General features: G+C 46.1%; 1 protein-coding gene across 1 annotated transcript; it reads left to right on the top strand.

Annotated features, from left to right (window-relative positions):
- Positions 1-11370: 11370 nt before the first annotated feature.
- Positions 11371-20260, top strand: SOD2 (superoxide dismutase 2). The gene is made up of 5 exons (XM_030853021.3): positions 11371-11528; positions 11924-12126; positions 15401-15517; positions 17411-17590; positions 19325-20260. Exons 1-5 carry the CDS (start codon positions 11506-11508, stop codon positions 19468-19470), a joined length of 669 nt encoding a protein of 222 aa, XP_030708881.1. The 5' UTR covers positions 11371-11505; the 3' UTR covers positions 19471-20260.
- Positions 20261-20686: the final 426 nt, after the last annotated feature.

Here is a 20686-nt window from a genome sequence, read left to right as displayed (position 1 = left end):
CATCATGTTCCAGGGACACAAGAAAAGAAACCCAAATCTCTGCCTTGGACTTGAAAAGTTGAGGCTGAATCTAAAAGAAAACCAGGCCAATGGAAACTCAAAATTTAACAAAATGGACATTATGTCCCAAAGACCAGACCTTTAAACACAGCTTCCAAAGTGTGATCACAGAGATATTTGTTCTTCATTTAGCACGAATAGATGAAAATCTTCTTCCATGTGATCAGAAAAGTTGGAGTCACGCAGACATAGAAAAAAAACTTATGGTTACTAAAGGGAAAGGGTGAGGAGGATAAATTAGGAGTTTGGGATGAACAGATACACACTACTATATATAAAATAGATAAACAACAAGGACCTATTGTATAGCACAGGAAACTATACTCAATATCTTGTAATAACCTGTAATGGAAAAGAATCTAAAAAAGTTATATGTGTGTGTGTGTGTGTGTGTGTGTATATATATATATTTACATATGTAACTGAATCACTTTGCTGTATACCTGAAACAAACACAATATTGTAAATCAGTTATACTTCTGGGGACTTCCCTGGTGGTCCAGTGGTTAAGAATCCGCCTTCCAGTGCAGGGGATGCGCGTTCGATCCCTGTTTGGGGAGCTAAGATCCCACATGCCGCGGGGCAACTAAGCCCGTGTGCCGCAACTACCGAGCCCATGCGCTGTGGAGCCCACGCGCCACGACTAGAGAGAAGCCTGCGTGCTGCAATGAATATCCCGTGTCCCGCAACTAAGACCCGACACAGCCAAATAAATTAATTAATTTAAAAAAATGTTGGAGTCAGAATAAAATGTCACACAGTTACCTTAAACAATGTATTTTATTTATTATTATTTTATTTATTAATTTATTTATTTTTGGCTGCGTTGGGTCTTTGTTGCTGCACGCAGGCCTTCTCTAGTTGCGGTGAGCGGGGGCTACTCTTCGTTGTGGTGCACGGGCTTCTCATTGCGGTGGCTTCTCTTGTTGCGGAGCACGGGATCTAGGCATGCGGACTTCAGTAGTTGTGGTGCACGGGCTCAGTAGTTGTGGCTCGCGGGCTCTAGAGCAGAGGCTCAGTAACTGTGGCGCACGGGCTTAGTTGCTCTGCGGCATGTGGGATCTTCCCGGACCAGGGCTCAAACCCGTGTCCCCTGCATTGGCAGGCGGATTCTTAACCACTGCACCACCAGGGAAGTCCCAACAATGCATTTTAATTTAAACAAGCAAATGCATATTCATTCAATACTTTTCGAATGAAGAGACAGAATTGATGCGTGGCCTGTGATTTCCATTTTCAGTTCTCTGAAGTAGAGTGGGAACTTAGACACCTAAACAGCAATCTGATCCTTTATCTGTTTCATGATTTTCCCGATGTTGTATACTTGTTTTGCCCACATCTAATTGAACAGCGATTGTTTTTAGTGGCTCACCTTTATTGTCTTCGTAAAGCATTCAATTTAGTTTTCATTAAAATAACTTCCTTTCTTTTCACACTCATTTTGTCAGTTTACAGAGTACTTAATTAAATTACATAATTTCAATAACTAGTAAATAAGTAAGACTAGAAGTGAATCTGTTTTGGGAGCAAATACACCTGATTCCTGGTAAAGTGGCTCAAACTGTTGGGGGCAGTGGTGAGTGCTCTGGCCTGATCATTTGTGGGCCATGGGCATCCGTCCCAATGCTCTACAGACGAACAGGAGAATGTCTGTTAATCTAGAAAGTTGTTGAAATAGACTGTCTATTAAAAAGCTTCTACTGTATTTCTTCTGCCTGAACCAGCATGGTATAGTGGAAAAAGCATGGATCTTGCGGTCAAACAGACCTAGGTTTAAATCTTGTATTGTTTCCAGTTCAGTGACTTTAGGAAAATTACTTAATGTCTCTGAATCTCAATTCCTTTATTCGTAACAATTGGTAAACTATTCATGAGAGTTCAACAAAATCAATTAGGGGAATTGCCTAGTGGCGCAGTGGTTAAGAATCCACCTACCAATGCAGGGGGCACGGGTTCGATCCCTGGTCAGGGAAGTAAGATCCCACATGCCACGTGGTGTGGCAAAAAAAAAAAACCATAAACAAAACCAATTAGTAAAGATTCTGGTAAGTAGGTGCTCAGTAAACAATAGCTGCTGTTGTTATTTTTTTATTATTATGTGTGGTTGTTTACCTGTTGGTCTTCACCTAACCAAAAATCTGGTTTTGTTGTGCCAGTTAGATGTCTTCCATTTCATCCCTAGCTGGGCTCGCCACACTGCGAAATGAGTCTGATTCCTGGGTCTGCAGCCAGCTGGCATTGTCATCCTCCTCTGGACTTCCATGACTCAGCTACTGTGACTGACTATGTGGTGGTTACAGACAGTGGGGGAGAAGGACTCTCACCATCTTCCCGTCCCGCGTGCCGGTACATCAGAAGGACCCCCGCTGGTAAATGTTGCTGCACCACTGGCTGCCCGTGAGCCCCCCGAGGATACGCTATGTGGAGTGGAATAGGCTGGCTTCTGGACACACAAGTCCAGCTAGTGGGATTAACTGGTTTCTTGTCTGGAAAGACCTAATGGGTCCACCCCTAATGGCACTCAACATAGCGTGGGGTGACAGATCTGTACTGTGACTGCTGACCCCTGGCTAGGCCACCAGAATGTTTCTTTTATTTATTTAGTGCTATTTTTGGCTGTGCCATGCAGCAGAATGTTTCTTTTGAAGCCAGGCCTTCCCCTCCCCGTGGAGGTGGCTCTGGGTTTGTGAAAACCAGGGGTGGCCTTGCCTTCCTTATAGCTGGACGGGATACTGCTGCCATTGACTCCCTTTCCGTTGACCCAGTAAGTGCTTGGCTCCCAAACTTGCCCACATCCTGGCAGATGACTGTTGTGAGCATGCTAGGTATCTTACCTTGATACTCCTTGGCTGCCGCTGTCTGGACTGTATTGTGGTATCTGGTTGCAGGGCCCCCTACATACCTGACCCCAGGGATGTCGCGGAAGAGGAGTGGACCGGGATCATAAGGGCCGTGCAGGGCACGTAGGGGTGGAGCGTGTGGCCAGGCCACTCAGGATGGCGGTTCTCTTGCTCTCGTCCATCCCCTGCTCTACCAGGGCCTGCTTCACCTACACCTACTCACATGACTGACCTTCCTACTACTAGCCCCAGGCCCCCGCTGGTGATTATCTTATCAAAGGGGTGGTGAGGGGCCTGCCCTTCTGCTGGTTTCCCTGGTAACTAATGAGTCCACCTGAAGTCAATTCCCGCTACAACTGGTCATCTCCCCTTCTGGGGGTGAAGGCTGCCTCCATGTCCTGCCGAGCACCGTGGGGTGTTGCTCCAGGACCTTGCTTCCCTCCCGCTTCCACTGAACCATTGATGTCAGAAAGAAAGGAAGAGAGAGAGAAAGAGAAAGAGAAAGGGAAGAAAGAAGGAAAGGGAAAGAGAAAGAAAATCTGGTTCACTGTCCTGTTTTCCCACTTTGCCCAATGCCCCAATGTTTTGCTCACAGCTGCTCAAATAATGCCTCCCAAAGGACATTAGTAATTTTTCACAACTGTGTTTACCCTTTTGATTGAGAAACTTGTGGGTGATGATGTATGGTTGTGTTTTTTTGCAGGTACACACATTCTTTCCCAGATTGTTGGCATCGTTTAGCCTAACTTTGTTCCAATTTATAGGTTTTCTGCAACTATGTTTTTCTTAGTAACGGTTACTAAAAACTTCTTTAATCTCCCTTAGAAGTTATTTGTCTTGCTACTAATTGTAAGTTCATCAGACCAAGCTTCAGGCCAGGACTGTATTGAGGCTGAGAAGACTTGAACATGGAAGGGCTGGGGTAGCATCACATGCAACGGGCCAACTGTGCCCAGAGCATCACCCACCTGGCGCCTGGACCTCTCTGATCTCCTTCTGAGCCCTTCTTGGTCCCTCATTCTATTCCTCAACCTTGCTTTCCATGATCTGGCATCTCTTTGCCGACTAACTCACTTGGTTTGACGTTTTTGTTAACAGTTTTACCTCTAGGACAGTGGTTCTCAACTGGGATGACTTGGCACCCAAGAAACATTTGGCCACGCTTGAGGCATTTTTATTGTCACGAGTGGAGGTGGGTGAGGGCTACCGGCATCTAGTGTGGAGTGGCCGGGTGGCAGGTGAATAGCCTACAATATACAGGACAGCCCTCACAGCGGGAGGGTTATCTGGTTCAAAGTGTCAGCAGCGCTGAGGTTGAGGTTGAACCCCCTGCTCTCTAGGTTCTGGCCTTTGACCCCAGTCTCCAGTCTTTGAGTGGCCTCAGGCCTTCCTGTCAGCACCCCTAGACACCACTACCCTTCCTGGGTGACAGGCTCCGCAGGACTATGACGGAGCTCCCGAGGGTGAGGGCAATGGCTTGTTCTACCCCGAGCTCACGGCAAGCTCAGCAGCCAGAGGACAGTCTGTGCAGGTTGTTTAATGAGCAACAGTAGAATGTGAAGTTTAAAGCACTCGTTGAAATCCATTCTCAACTACCCTCCAACTCAATTAATAGTGGCAGCTGCTACCGAAAGCAAGATTATGAAATCCCCGAAGCCTGGCGCAGAGGTGGAAAGGCTCTTGTTCTGGGCGCGCTGGGCAGGTTTGGTCGCTTTTCCCATCAGGAAATACAGAAGAGGGACTGAGGAGAAATTAGAGCTGCCTCGGGCTTTAACAGTGTCGGGCTTGATCCTTCCCAATTTTGCTCCCCCCTCACGCCCTTGGAGAAAGGGGGTCAGGGGGTGAATGCAGTTTGTTTATTGAGGGTGAGCTTGGACACCAGAGCCCACTTCTCCTTTTTGGCCACGTCGCTTGGCACGTGGGATCTTAGTTCCCCGACCAGCGATTGAACCGTGCCCCCTGCAGTGGAAGCCTGGAGTCCTAACCACTGGACCGCCAGGGAAGTCCTCAGAGCCCACTTTTCGTCACCACGTTTCTGAAGGTGTGGGCACCAGCTGGTCTTAAAGGGAGCGTGGTGAGGAAGCATGAACCAGGCCGCCCTGGATGCTGCATGACTGGTCAAAGGAGCATTCACCCGGAACAGGGGCCGGGGGCCAACAGCCTGGGCAGGGGTGGGGGGGTCTGTGGCTGAGAGCCAGTCGGGGTGAGGCTGAAACAGACATGTCTCCTTTACGAAAACTCGCCATATGTGGGGACCGTTAAAATGCAGTTGAGTCAGGCCAAGAGAGACCGCACTTCTCCCTCGGCCCCTTGTGGCTGGAGCTGGCGTCGCTAGGACCTGGGGCCAGGTGACACCTAGGTGGGAGCCCTCCGAGAAGGGCCATCCCTCCGGAGTGCAGACTCCCCTTCCTCTCCCTGCAGGTGGGTGCAGCCAGCCTCTGAAGGAGAGGGGAGGGCCAGCGGGAGTCCCAGGTGGGAAGGAGACTCTGTGATTGCGATGATAAACTCCACAATGGCTGACATTTTGATAACCAGATTGGCTTACAGAAACTACTGACCTGCTGTATTAGTTTGCTTGGGTTGCCGTAGCAAAACACCACAGACCGGGTGGCTTAAACAGCAGAGGTTTATTTCCTCCCAATTCTGGAGGCTGGGAGTCTGAGATCAAGGCGCTGGCAGAGTTGGTTTCTTCTTAGGTCTCTCGCCTTGGCTTGTAGACGGCCTGCTGCTTGCTGTGTCTTCACGTGGCCTGTGTGTGTCTGTGTCCTCACCCCTTTTTATAAGGACACCAGTCACACTAGTTTAGGGCTCACCCCAGTGGTCTTGTTTTACCTTAACTACCTTTTTAAAGGCTCTGTCTCCATACGTTTGTTTTCTAAGCCTGGGAGTCTGTTTCTGTTTTGTAAGTTCATTTGTATCATTTTTTTTAGATTCCACATATAAGTGATGTCATATGATATTTGTCTTTCTCTGTCTGACTTGCTTAGTATGGCGGGGCGGGGAGGGATAGACTGGGAGTTTGGGGTTAACATAAACACACTACTATATATAAAATAGATAACCGACAAGGACCTACTGTGTAGCACAGGGAACTCTACTCAATATTCTGTAATAACCTATATGGGAAAAGAATCTGAAAAAGAATGGATAAATGTATATGTATAACTGAATCACTTTGCTGTACACCTGAAAGTAACAACATTGTACATCAACTATACTCCAATATAAAATAAAAATTAAATTAAAAATAAATTAAAAAAAATTTAAAAGTGCCTGATACAAAAAAAAACGCTCTGTCTCCAACTACGGCCACATTCTAAGGTACTGGAGGTTAGGACTTCCACACATGCATCTGGGTGGGGACACAATACAGCCCGCGAGAGCTGAGTTAAGTTCTAAACTGGCCTGGGATAAAACTAAGATACCTGCTCAAGGGGGACCGGAGTGTTCGGGGCGAATGTGGAGAGCAGGAGATCGGCTGGTTTGTGCGTCACTGAGAGGCTACTCTTCAAACGCAATGAAAGAGTAACTGATCAGCCTCCTTTCATAGTCAGCCAGAGCACCTTATGCCAACGAAAAGCTGACTAGTTCCTTAAACTAAATTAATATCTTAAGGTTAAAAATACCTGCAGGCTTATTGTACGCAATTTTATCCAATTACCCACCAAAGGGCCAGTGCAGATGAAAGCCAGCACCAGAGTTAGGTGATGCAGGCCAGGATGGGGAGTGTGCTGGGACGTGCCTGAGATGGACCAAGTGCTGGCACGAACCTCTGTGGTATGTGAGGCCGTGCATCCTGCATACCTCCTCTGCATCCCTCAGGGTGGGGATGCAGCCCCTGGCGTATGCTGGCCAGAAGACGTAGCTGGCCTGAGCTCCTTGTGCTTGGTCATTGCCCTCAGTGGTCAGTGTCAGTTCATCTTGGGTAGCTCTTGAGAGTTATTCTTAGAACTGTGCCCGTGAATTCAACCTCACTCCATGATAAATCCTGGGCTATTAATTGGAATTCTGTGGTATAATGACTAACAAATCTCCCCACCCCTTACACAGAATGCCTTGCCCATGTTGTGTTTTACCTGGTGTGATGGTTAGTTTAAGGTGTCAACTTGGAGGATGTTTTGGATGAGATTAGCATTTAAGTCAGTGAATTTCTGGGTAAAGTAGATTGTCCTCTCAAATGTGGGTGGGCCTCATCCAATCAGTTGAAGGCCTAGATAGAACAAAAACTGACCTCCCTCAAGCGAGAGGGAATTCTCCATCAGATTGCCTTCACACTGGCTGCACCACTGGCTCTCCTGAGTCTCCAGCCTGCTGGGCCTCACTACAGATTTCGGTTGTGCCAGCCTCCGTAATTGCATGAGCCAATTCCTTATGATACATCTTTCTCTTGATATATACACCCAACCTAGCCGTTCTGTTTCTCTGGAGAACCCTGACTGACACGCCTGGAGTGATGATGATGGTGGGTTGTTCATTCCCCTGAAGGGGCGGACATTGCCTCGTTTTTATGGAGGGATCTTATGGAGGCACTTCCTGGACTCTAACTAGGAGACCACCTTTCTTTTCACCCTTCGTCCATTCTGTTCTGGTTTCTCAGGTTCATGGCCAGCCAGTCTAATTCTCTCCATAGACAAGGGTGGGAAAGTCAGTCAGGTGGGATGGTGCCAAGGGAAGCTCCAGGAAGCAGGGTCTTCCCTGAGGCTAAGAAGCAAATGTGATTGAAGGGGCGAATGACCCAAGGGAGAACAGAGGACCAGTTCAAGCCTCAGGGCCAAGAGCTAGGACCTGAATCATTTGCAAGAGATGAGGCCGGAGATGAATCAGGAGTTGAGAAGACAGGAATAAGCTGGGAAACAGCATAGGATGGGGAAGTTTCAAACACTGAGCTGCAAACAAGACAGGGTTGAGTTCAACTTTATTGGGTGCAAGGGATGTGGCAGAGGGTGTGGCAGCTGTTTAAAGGCACAGTGATGTCAGTGTTAATAGAGCAGTCCATTTGAAGCCCAGCTCTACTACCTACTGGCTCTGTGTGTGACCTTGGTCAAGTCACTATCTTTGTGCAAAAGAGGAATAATAAGCCACTCTACAGAGATGCTGTGTGAATTACGAGATGATGTGGAGCATTAGAACCGGTACCCAGCACACACTAAGGATCTACTCAATTACATCAGTTCCCTTCGCCCTTTGTGGATACCATCAACTGACCACCCATCTTGTTCAATAAAACACTTCCATTCTGAGCCAAGCTTCCCCTTTCCGTTCTAGTAGTTAATGTGTTCTTTGAGGATGCAATCTAATTATAATTAGCCCGATGATGTGGGGGAAAAGCTCACTTTGAAACCTTTGCTAATGATACTATATCTCTACCATCAATTTCTGTTTTAGCCTAGATCACTGAGTTCATTTTGGCAATTTAAGTACTACTCTTGGTACTATTAGCAATCCCAGTTACGCAAAGGGAAGTTGGTCCGGCAGTTCTCACTTAGATTCCTGCCTGCGTAAGATTTGTGATACAAGGGACGAAAAGGAAAAGAGAGAAAAAAGAGAGAGTGTAGCTAAAGTCATTCCATGAATGGTCAGAGCTCATAACCAAGCATGTGAAAATATGTCTTGTAGAAGGATATGTGGCAGAGACTATTTTCCAATCCACTATTCATTTTCCCTTTAAGGAATTCCACATTTTTTTTCCTTTTTTTTAAAAAAATTGATTATTTTTTGGCTGCTTTGGGTCTTTGTTGCTGCGCGCGGGCTTTCTCTAGTTGCGGCAAGCGGGGGCTCCTCTTCCTTGCAGTGCGCGGGCTTCTCATTGCGGTGGCTTCTCTTTGTGGCGGAGCACGGGCTCTAGGCTCGCGGTCTTCAGTAGTTGTGGCTCGCGGGCTCTAGAGCGCAGGCTCAGTAGTTGTGGTGCACGGGCTTAGTTGCTCCACAGCATGTGGGATCTTCCCAGACCTGGGCTTGAACCCGTGTCCCCTGCATTGTGAGGCGGATTCTTAACCACTGTGCCACCAGGGAAGTCCTCCACATTTTTTCAGACTGGAAATGTCCACAGCTAAATGACTATGTTTTCCAGCCTCCTCTGTAGTTAGGTGCAGCCTTCTACCTAAATTCTGATTGGAATTTGTTGGGTGAATCTACTAGAGTGGATCCTTAAAAGGGAGACAGGGACAAAAGGGAGGCCCACCTTTTGTCCTTCCCTCTTCATGGAAAGAAGGTGAGATGGCTGGTGCTCTAGGAGCTTTAATGGATCATGAGGCAAATTGAGGACAGAGGAAACTGGTTCCTTGATGACTTCACGGCACTTTCATCCCAGCCCTGGACTACCTACTCCAGATCTCTTTTACGAGGGAATACGCTCTTCTGTGTTTGAGACACTGCAGCTGGATCTGTTATTAGAATACGAATGCAATTAATAACTGGCTCAGAATGAATTCCTCTCAACCCACATTTTTCCTCCTCCAGCCAATGTGTTGATCCAGACTGTGGTGGGTCTGAAGGTGGCTGTGAAGTAGTCTTGGGAAGTTTATTGAAGGGAAATCCATGATTATGATGCCCAGATGTGGCAGATGACATCCTGAGCTGGCCAGAGGAATTTGGGACAGACTCCAGTCAACAGTAATTTAACACCTTGGGCCAACTGAATGAGTACTTCTTATAGTGGTCAACTACAAAAGAAAAAGAGGCCTGTTTGCTGAGTGTAAGAAATTTCTCAATACCTCCTGTAACCCCCAAACCCTTGGTCACAATCCTGGTTACTCTTGCAATTGGGGTCGTCTTCTGGAAGGTGTAGCTGATGAGAGATATGATGTTAGAGACACTTTTACTTGACTGCTAATGTCACCTCCCCACACCCCAGTCTTTGTTGCATGCTCAGAAGGGCATGTGGGGGGAGCGTGGTCAATTTAAATCTCGAGGTGTCATCATTAGTACAAACAAGAAGTACATCGATGCGGCCTGACTGGGCTCAGTGTCCTAATAGTGATATTTTGTTCTCACTGGAACAAGCCCTTTTATTAGTGACTGACCTGTCACTGAATTCTGTTGTCCCATCCTTCAGAATGCTTTCCTTCCAGTTCCCACAGCTATTACCCTAAAACCGGCTCTTAGAACCTCATGCTAGGATTCATGCAACAGTTTTCTAAGTAGCCTGCCCCTCAAATCAATGCCAGACTTGCTCGCCTGAAAAACTGCTTTCAATGTGCTTCACTTCAGCTAAAGTGCTTTTCAGTTTCCTGTTACCAATCACATGTTTGAGTTTTAAGGACATCCATCAGCTGGTCCCAACTTGAATTTCCTCCTGCATCTGGTGACATGCTCTTACATTCACCTGTCAGGAAGCCCCGCCCTTTCTGTGAAGCCCTGCTCCGTGGTTCCCCTTTCTGTCTCCCTTGTCCTCCCAAAGCTTAGTCATCCTTGGGGCAGGGGTGGGGTGAGGGTTGTGAAAGGGGTGGAGGAAAGTAACTGAAACTCTATTCGGCACCTATTATATGCTTCCTTTCATTTTATTCTATTCAGTAAAGGCCCAACTCAGGCCAGTAACAGTGTAAAGCTTTCCTAACTTCTTTACAGGGAGGATTTACACAATTCAGGATTGTTTTGTTAATTGTTGAGAAAGCGTTTGATACTTACAGCTCATTAGATATAGGACACTGCAGGAAAGAATCCTCTGTTGTACTTCTTTTATATTCTCCCAACAAGCACTGAAGACTTGACTGCTAAGGCCTGGTGATCAAGAAAGTATGAACTTTGGGTTCTAACCCTGACTCTTTCACTTATTAACAGTGTGACCAGGGCAACGTGCTCATCAAGCTCCTTGAGCTCATTAACCGTCACCTGGAATAAATGATACTTCTCCTGGGGTGAAATAAAGATAAATGTATGTAAACCCTGCAGCGCAGTCCCTGACACGTCGTGAGCGCACGGTAACACTATTATCAGGCCTGGCGGAGATCCCAAGGTCAGTTCACTGGGAAAGAAAGGTCACTCCGGGCAGTGGTTGGAGGGACACTGGCCCTACAACCATACCAGCGCCAGGGCCCGCCTTCCTGGGGGACCTCACAGGCCCGCTGGGGCGCTCCGAGGCCTCTCAGGGAAACACGAGTCTTCCTTCCGGGGGTGGGGGCGGTCACCGGACCCCGAGGCTGCGACCCGGCAACCGCAGGGAAGCTGCGAGGACTCTGCTCCCAACAATTCCCTCGCACGCAGGCGCAAGCTGAGTCTCCACCTGCGGGCAGCGCTGGGAGGTACCTTCGTGGGGCGGAGCCTGGGGCCGGACCATCTCACACGGCGTGGGGACGGCGGCCTTTCCTTTGGCGATACGCCCAGAAGTGCGCAGGGAGGCACCGCGGTTCGTCTGGCCGCTGGGGAAAGTGCCGGGTCTCCCTTCCTCGCGTTCCCTGGGCCCAGAGCGCGGGCTCGGGGCCCTTCGCCCCCTGTGCCCCCGAGTTGGAAGCGGCGAGCGCAGGGGGCGGGGTCGAGGCGGGCGCAGGGGGCGGGGCCGCGGGGGGCGGCGGTGTACTTGCTGCGCAGCTCGCAGCTGAAGCCCGTCCTCGGCTGTCAGCGCGGCTTTGCGGTTCGAGCTCCAAGAGGCCTGCGGGCTGCGTCCACCATGTTGTGCCGGGCGGCGTGCAGGTGAGGCGCCGGGCGGCGTGCGCAGCGGGGACGCGGCCCCGGCCCCACGAGCGAAGAGGCGCGGGCGGTGGCCGCCGCTGTCCCCCACCGCCTCCCGCTCTGCCTAACTTCTCGCGCCGGCCCCGCGGGGTCCAGGGCACCTTCGGGGACCCGGCGTCGCAGGGCGTGGCGAGAGGCCGGGCCTGAGGGCAGGTGTCCGCTGAGCGCGTCCAGGTGCCGCCGAGGCGCTGGACCGCAGCGTTAGTTTAATGGCAAAGACTGGACAGCGAGGGGGCCAACGACTGGAAGGCCCCCCAGGGGTGCGGGTCCTTCTAGCCGGGTCTGCGGAGCCGGGCACGCGGCTTAACGGTTGCTGCTCGCGTCAGCTGATCGGGCTGTGTTTGCTGTCTTTCCAGCGGAAGCAGGAAGCTGGTGCCGGGCCTGGGGGCTCTGGGCTCCCGGCGGAAGCATAGCCTCCCCGACCTGCCGTACGACTATGGCGCCCTGGAGCCCCACATCAACGCGCAGATCATGCAGCTGCATCACAGCAAGCACCACGCGGCCTACGTGAACAACCTGAACATCGCCGAGGAGAAATATCGGGAGGCGCTGGAGAAGGGTGGGTGACGGGCGGCCGTACTTCGAGAAACCGGTTACAGGGAACCGTGGAGGCGAGGCGGGTCTGCGTAAAGCCCCACCCCTGCTTTCAGTAGGACCGCTGCACGTGTTCGCGCGTTGACTTAGGGAGCAGAATTCACAAGGAGAAGAGCCGTTTCGCGGGGGAACTGAGACAGGCTTGTATTTGTTTGCTAATCTTTGGAATTAAGTGAAAGTATAATACGGAGTTGGTATTTGTTTTTTAAAGGAGCTCAGGTGACAAAACCAGTCGTGCGTGGACTTTTTTTGTGTTTTTCATCTGGGGGCGTGTATGGGAGTCTTAACTTTTCTGTACAAAATAGCATTACACTTCGAATCTGTTAAGGTTAGTAATGTTAGTGGTTTGCACGAGGGAAATAATTGACAGGCGTGTTTCCAGGCTATATGTATGGCTGAAACTGCTCAGGTAAAAGTGTATTTTTTTTCTTAAATATGTTTTTATCGAATTTCAGTCCTGTGAAATTTGTTGAGCGAATTTTAGACTGACATCTTGTTGAGTGGGGACATCTAGTGGAAAAATGTAGTATTTCAGTCTGTGTGTGAGGTAATAGGTAAACAAAAAGAAGAGGAAGTTACCACATTCTCCAAGATTTACTTGTGATCATCAGAGGGACCGCAAGTACGGTAAAGGAAAAGGTTCTGAGTACGGGAAGAGGTTCTGTGATTTAGGACAAAACAAATGCGGGAAGAATGTGGTAATGGGGAGAGGCTGGGATAATTCCCAGTTGTGAAACTGTTTCCTGCATGACAACATCTGACATCCGTGAACCCTTCTCTTCAATATTTTAAAAACAGCTTAATTTCAGTCCTTGTGCAATCAAAGCTTTGCTTGTTTAATGAAAGCCAATGGAAAAAAGGCTTTACTATATTATATTGTACTGTATTGCCTATAAGTTAATGAATGTCTGTAGAGCTTTCTTTTATTTAAAAAATAATTTTAAAAATCATTAAGGAGTTAAATTTTCATGTTTGAAAATTTGGGAAAAATAACATCATCAATCTTACCGCATTTAAGTAAGGAAAATAACATCATCAATCTTACCGCATTTAAGTAAGGAAAATAACATCATCAATCTTACCGCATTTAAGTATGTAGATACTTTTCAAACAAAAGTACTTAACTTTTATTGTATTCAACAGAGAAAACTGGCCATGAAGCCAGTGAAAATGTTGAGCTTCAGAAAAGTGTTCTTAAAAGCAGATATTAACCCCCCCAAAATTTCTATTAAAATTTGAAAAATGATTAAGTAAACTTTAAGAGATTGTGATTAAACTAGTTCTCAAGAAACATGTTTCTTTCCCATTAGAAATATTTAGTTATTGTTGACTTATTAAAAAACAATATAAAGCCTACATTTATTTTTAGGGTGATTCTCCAAGAAAAATCAGTAAGGGAAACACTGATCTGTCAGAAAGTTATTTTATAAACATAACAACGACAACAAAAGTTGACATCTTAAACAGAACTCTCAGAGATTATCTGTGTATTCAGATATCATTGGTCCTCTCCGCCTTTCTGAATTGCTAAAAACTGGAGGTTTTATTGTTTCAGAAAGCGACATTTCTTTTTTTTTTTAGAAAGCGACATTTCTTACGTGTGTTCTTGGCATGTGTCCCAACAACAGAAATAGGGAACTTGTATTGCTATTATGTAAGCCGCCCAAGGGCAGAGATCTCAGTGGTTCTCTGTGCCCTTCACTTTGCCTCTTGGTATCTTGTGAGTCATAAGAACTTAATACTTAACTGAATAAAGGAATTCCCATTTTTCCTAATAGTTCCGTTAGTCTGTAGCTTCTTGAAGGCATCAAGAAAAATATTTTGTTTTGCCTCCATGTTTAGCAAGGTAGTAAAAACAGCTTCCAATATGACATTCTTTTTAAGTATAGAGGTCAGAATTTTCTTTCTGTGGAGCTCCGTTCGGCATCCACGAGTGCCTGCTGCACGTGAGGCAGCCCGTTGGCCCTCAGGGACACGGCAGTGCACAAAAGTCCTGTCCTCGCTGGAGCCTCCCTCCTAGCGGAGACACGTGAACAAGTCAATGTGGAGCGTGCGGGGCTGAAGTCCTACCGAGAAAAACAAAGTAGGGGAAGTGGTCTGGACGTGGGGCGGGGATTGCCCATCTTACATTGTGGTTAGAGAAGCCTTCTGATGAGGTTGACGTTTCAGTGGAGACTTGAAGGAGAAATGGGGGAGTGAACCATGAGACTGTTTCCAGGAAGTGTTCCAGCAAAGGCCTCAGTGGTCAGTGGAAGCCCTAAGTGGGGAGCATGTCAGGCCTGTCGCCTAAGCGCCAGGAGGCCGTGGTGGCCGGAGCTGGGCCAGCGAGGAGGTGCAGAGGGTCGGATGACGTGCACCTCTGTACCGATCGTATGGACTTGGGGTTCACTCTGAGAAGCGCAGCCTGCAGAGGGGTTTGACCAGACTGTGCCGTGATCAGTGGGGGTCTAGAGGAGCCCTCTGGCCACTGTGTTGAGAATAGACTGTAGCGACAGGAGTGGAAGCAGGGGACCAGTGAGAGACAGGGGCACAAGTGCGGGGCGGAGGTGCTGCTGGTGGCACCATGGGCAGGAAGAAGGGGTGAAGTTCTGGGTGTTTTCCAGAGCTGGCTTTGCTGGTGGGTGTGCTGGTGGGCTGATGTGGGGTGTGAGAGGACTAGCGTGAAGAATGACCGCGTCATCAAAGATGTCCTGAGAAAACAGCTGGCACTCACTCAGGTGGGGAAGGCCTTTGGATGAGTAAGTTTGGGGTTGAAGATCAGGGGTTCAGTTTTGAACAAGTTGAGTTTTCTGTTAATGTAACGTTGAAGTATTTCCCGGTGGATGGTTGTCTATCTAGAAAATGGGAGTTGAGCATTTTCCATGTGGTCTGTATACGGAACCATCTATTTTATAGCATTCCACTATTTTCTGTCTTTTTATTTCATTTACTGAAATCTTTTCTACCCAAGAAACCCGAGTTCTTTGAAGCCCAGGAGTGAATTTTCTACTAGCTTTGTCACCCCTGCTGGCTTCTCACTAGTTGTTTGGTACATTATTAATTGAACTGAAAATCCACTGGGACAAATATTTTGGGGAAGGTTTTTTTTTGGGTAGAGTCTTGAAATTGTGAAATTTTGGGACCAATAGGGGTGTTACAATGGTCCAATTATCTAATATTTTACAAAGAAAAAAAATAGTGTATAGAATGGTCAAAAAAGTAAGAATTTAAAAAAATGTGTTTTTATTTTAACCTTTCAGGTGATGTTACAGCTCAGGTAGCTCTACAGCCTGCAATAAAGTTCAACGGCGGAGGCCACATCAATCATAGCATTTTCTGGACAAATCTGAGCCCTAACGGTGGTGGAGAACCCAAAGGTTGGTTTAGATTGGTGCAACGTTAGCTACGTCTTGTGCACGATAGGATTGACTTGATTTTCTTAAGTTACCTTTAATTCTCCCTGAGGTGTCATAATGGCATGTGTTTCACAGCAAGCAGTACGACAAAGTTGTAACTTTCAAAGGGACACGTGCAAGAGTGGAGAATACATTCAGGGAATTATATCGTCAGATTTTATACACACGCACAGTATCACATACAGTGTCACCTTTCTGTTGAAACGTACTGTACATTAGGGAAAGACTGAGAAACTTTGTTTTTAGAAAAGGTGAGCTTTCACTTACTAGCTCTAGGCCCTGGAACAAGACGTTAGCCATTCTGTACCTTACCTTCTTCATCTGTATGCTATGGGGATAATAATAGGGCTGTTTTAAAAATTAAGTGTTATTATAGAATAGTGCCTTTTGCTGTTGTTTACTACTCTTTCTAACTGATAAAAAGTCAGTTGTCCCGGAAAATCAGGTTTTCCGGGACAACTGCAGGTAACAAGGGAGTACGGAGCCGGTGATCTTGTCCACTGCTTGTTTACTTGACCTCCTGTGGAGCACGCAGAGACCCAGAACTTTAATTATCCTCCCCACCCCAGCGAAGGTGTGGGGTGTAAATATAGCTCTCCTCCTTTGTTTCTGCTCTTCTGGCAAGTACCTTAAGTTTCTGTGGCTTTTTTTTGTTTTTAATCATGTTCTAGAAGGCATCTTGTGCACTTGAAATAAGCAGTTTCATTTGGAAGTAAAGATGAATGGGGGAATAAGTATGGGAAGCTGGACAATTCAGTTTTTCTGAGTTAGGTCTTCAGACCGTGACTTAATACTTTTGAGGTGGTGTGAGTTACCAGAATACCAGATACACCTGTATTCAGCCAACAGGTTTTGGTGCTCTGCCATTTTGTGTTATCTGGTACCACTTTATTCCATCATTTGTGCTTATAACAGATGATTACTTTTAAGCCAGTAAAGTAAGAGAAGTGATATTTTGGGCCTAGTTGACTTAGTTGATGTGCTCAGTCTCGAATTGTATTCTGTATTGCTGCAGAATAAAAAGGGTGATAACTCTTAAAGTGCACCCTTAGTTCATTAATAGGCAAATCACTCTTTTTTTTTTTTAAGATGTTGAGGGTAGGAGTTTATTCATTCATTAATTTATTTTGGCTGTGTTGGGTCTTCGTTTCTGTGCGAGGGCTTTTTCTAGTGGCAAGCGGGGGCCACTCTGCATCGCGGTGCGCGGGCCTCTCACTATCGCGGCCTCTCTTGTTGCGGAGCACAGGCTCCAGACGCACAGGCTCAGTAGTTGTGGCTCACGGGCCCAGTTGCTCCGTGGCATGTGGGATCCTCCCAGACCAGGGCTCGAACCTGTGTCCCCTGCATTAGCAGGCAGACTCTCAACCACTGCGCCACCAGGGAAGCCCCAACATCACTCTTTTTAAAATGATATAATTGAGATAGGAAAGATCTAGGCTGCCTTGGAGAAGAAGCAAATCTCACCCATAATATTTTATTCCCAAATTGAAACATAGAGTAGGTAGGGTAGAAGTCAAAGTAAAATCTTCTGTTGATGGGAAAAAAGAAAGCTAATGAAAAATATTATTTCTTTCCTTATGGAAACAGCACTGTGAGTGAAGAAATCCCTCTAACATGTTTCAGCAACAAACATGTAAATTAAAATTGTGAGATGTTATGACCCTGGTGTCAGGACAGGAATAACACTGTTTTGTAGGCTCACTGGGTCATGTAGTGTTTTCCATGTGTTTCTAGTTGTGTCTGGGGCCATATGACAAGAATATTGGGATATATTTTATATAATAAAAGATTTTATTGTAATTGTTGCCATCTGTTCATTTGTGAGTGGTTTTGGGGTTTTTTTTTTTTTAATAGGGGAGTTGCTGGAAGCCATCAAACATGACTTTGGTTCCTTCAAGAACTTTAAGGAGAAGTTGACCGCCGTATCTGTTGGTGTCCAAGGCTCAGGCTGGGGCTGGCTCGGTTTCAGTAAGGAACAGGGCCGCTTACAGATTGCTGCTTGTTCTAACCAGGATCCCCTGCAAGGGACAACAGGTTAGGCTTAAGAATTATTACACGTTTATTCGGGAGAGATGGTTCACTATAAAGCATTTACAGTGAAATACGGAAGACTAGCAGTGTTTAAACCTACCCTGAGCATGTACTAAATTGGACAGATCTTAGTAGATGATACCCAGAGTCTTGTGGGAGCAAAAATCTTTCCAAGTCCTTGATATTTTATAAAATGAGCACGTGTAGTTTTACAGATATGTTAACAAAACATGTTTTAAACATAAACTCTGCTTCATTTGACAGAGAATTCGTATCAGCCTACATAATAATTATATGCACTAGAATAAAAAACTAAAATTAGATAAACAACATGAAGGAGGAAAAGACACATAGTCTGAGTCTGACTTCAGAGCTTGGACTCTCAACTCCTCTGCTGAGCACCTGTGGTCAAACTGGGACCAGAGCTCAGGTTTCCAGACATCTACCTTCCTGAGGATTTTTTGGCGTAGGAAAAGATTGGGCTTAGAAGCTGCAGGCTGGGTTCACCAAATCCTTTTTTATGTTGAGCCAGATGGAAGTAGAAGCTCTTTAGGAAATAGTCATAAGGATCCAGCAGTTTGCTGGAACTTTGATGTGAGGTGATACCTTAGCATCAATCAGCCGTAGGTCTCAGCCATGTTTTCTACCCCTACACATGTCCGGAGACTTGCTTACGTGACTCACTAACCTGGATGTGTTCAGATTAGCCAGAATCTAAACAGCTCTTTAGGGAAAGTGAGATGCCACAGAATTTGGAAAAGCAACCAAAGGTGTGTGAGCCCTGAGTGCTCTAAGAGTCAGGTACCTGACCGAGGAGGCTGTGATTGGCAGGTCAGTCCTAGCAACACCTTCTTCTCTCCTGCTTGAAGAAAGCCCATTGGAATAAAGATAAATGAAAGTTATGGTGATTTGTCTAGGGGGAAAATCATGTATAAATTTTGTTCCCTTAATTATAAGTTATTAGTGATGCACCTCACAATTGATTTAGACATGCTGGTCGGTGCTTGTTTTCCTAGAGGAGCGCTTTCAGTTGGAGAGGTTTCTTAAATGAATGTTTTATAGATTTAACTACTTCTTCACACACTTTTCAGAAACTAAATAATGTATGTTTTTCTTAAGCCTTACTCAGTTTTCCTTGTTAACTTAATTTTTATTATGTCTCATAAACGCTCTTTTATTTATTTATTTATTTGCAGTAGAGTTGCTTTACAGTGTTGTGTTAATTTCTGCTCTACAGCAGAGTGACTCAGCTATACACGTGTATAATCGTAAACGCTTTGTATTCTCTGTGACTAACATCAGCCCAGGGGAGCAGAGCAGGTTTTCCGTAGACTCCCCCAAATGCTCAACACCTTTGGAAGGTCCTCAGCCACACCCACAAAGAGAACACACCCTTCCTGAGACCCCTAGTGAGGACCACTGAGAATTGGCTCTTGGATAAATCTGTTGATAGTTTAAGAATAGCTGTTAAAATACTGTGGTTAGTTGATTTTCCCAAGTCTGTTTTAATTATTTTTACTAGTTATCACATTTTCTTCCAAAGAGTAAAGTTTAAAGTCTTTTTCTAGGATATTTATTCTTATGCAAATTTCCTATTTACATAAGAAACTGAAAAATGGATGAGAATGTTGTAAAGGGTAGTTTTGTGTGCATAGGAGAATTAAAGTTTAAAGCGAGAAGATGCAGTGTTGTAGAGTGAAATTCATAGCTTTTGTTTCTTTCCCTTCTTTCCAATAGGTCTTATTCCACTGCTGGGAATTGATGTGTGGGAGCATGCTTATTACCTTCAGTATAAAAATGTCAGGCCTGATTATCTGAAAGCCATTTGGAATGTAATCAGCTGGGAGAATGTAGCTGCGAGATACACGGCCTGCAAAAAGTGAAACGTCAGCCTTACCCTGAGTGCATCAGGCTCTTTATGACTATGTTTGTAGTAGTGCAGAGAACCACGTATACCAGTAAGCTGCTCCACTGTAGTGTTTCTGAGTGTGGCTTATTCAAATAGTTGATAAACATAATTTAGTGCTGTGAATAATCTCTTTTAAAAGCTTGTTATTAGGCAACTGTTTGAAAATGTTAAATGCTTTGTATAATTTAATCTTTTGATTGAACATTTTCTTCAGAGAGCTACAATAGTTAGGAGATTATAATTTTCATCATAAAACCATGAAGGATGTTTCATCCCTATACTGTTGGGGTGTCTAAGGAAGCCTTTCTAATCCTGTTCTATTGCAGTTACAGAAAATCTGGTCTTTTGCCCCATTTGTTTAATAATAAAATATTAAATCTATTTCCCAAGGGAAATATTCAGTTTTCTATTGAAAATTGCTCTTTTTGTAGGTAATCCTCTGTCCAGTATTACTTCGGGTGGGTGTCACCCAGGGGTCTTTAGTTACTTATGATCACAGGTTCTGCAGGGTTAACACTAACCATTTCGTCATTAAAAATATATATAGGGCTTCCCTGGTGGCGCAGTGGTTGAGAGTCCGCCTGCCGATGCAGGGGACGTGGGTTCGTGCCCCGGTCTGGGAGGATCCCACATGCCGCGGAGCGGCTGGGCCCGTGAGCCATGGCCGCTGAGCCTGCGCGTCTGGAGCCTGTGCTCCGCAACGGGAGAGGTCACAGCAGTGAGAGGCCCGCGTAACGCAAAAAAAAAAAAAAAAAAATATATAACTTGATTGCTAATTGCGAATTGCTTTATTATGAGAAGGAAATAGTAGTGCCTCTGAATTTTTCTGTGGACAGAAAAAGACTTTTGTGAAATTTTGTCCTCAAACATAGAAATGTGTGTTGTCTAAGTGCTCAAAGTGGACAAATTAGGGCCTAGTTAATAAAGTCAATGATAGGGATGGGCCACACATCTGCCAGCCAGACGCTTGCCCCTCTTCTTTTGGGCCTGCTCGTGAAGCATCCCTCTCAAGAGAACCAGACCTGGGTCAGGGCCTGCATTGCCAAGTAATGAAAGACACGTTGATTTCAGGATGCAGTCAGGAGCACGCCTCTGTGAGGAACATTTGTTTTCAAAGATTGGTTTTTGAGTTATTTCATCCATTTTGATGTTTTTTGTTTCTTCTAGAAAATGTACAATCGCTATAGAAG

This window comes from Globicephala melas, chromosome 14 (genome assembly GCF_963455315.2).
Source record: "Globicephala melas chromosome 14, mGloMel1.2, whole genome shotgun sequence".
Taxonomy (NCBI): Eukaryota; Metazoa; Chordata; class Mammalia; order Artiodactyla; family Delphinidae; genus Globicephala; species Globicephala melas.
The sequence above is the reverse complement of the archived record's forward strand: the minus strand, read 5'-3'. Positions and strand labels throughout refer to the sequence as shown.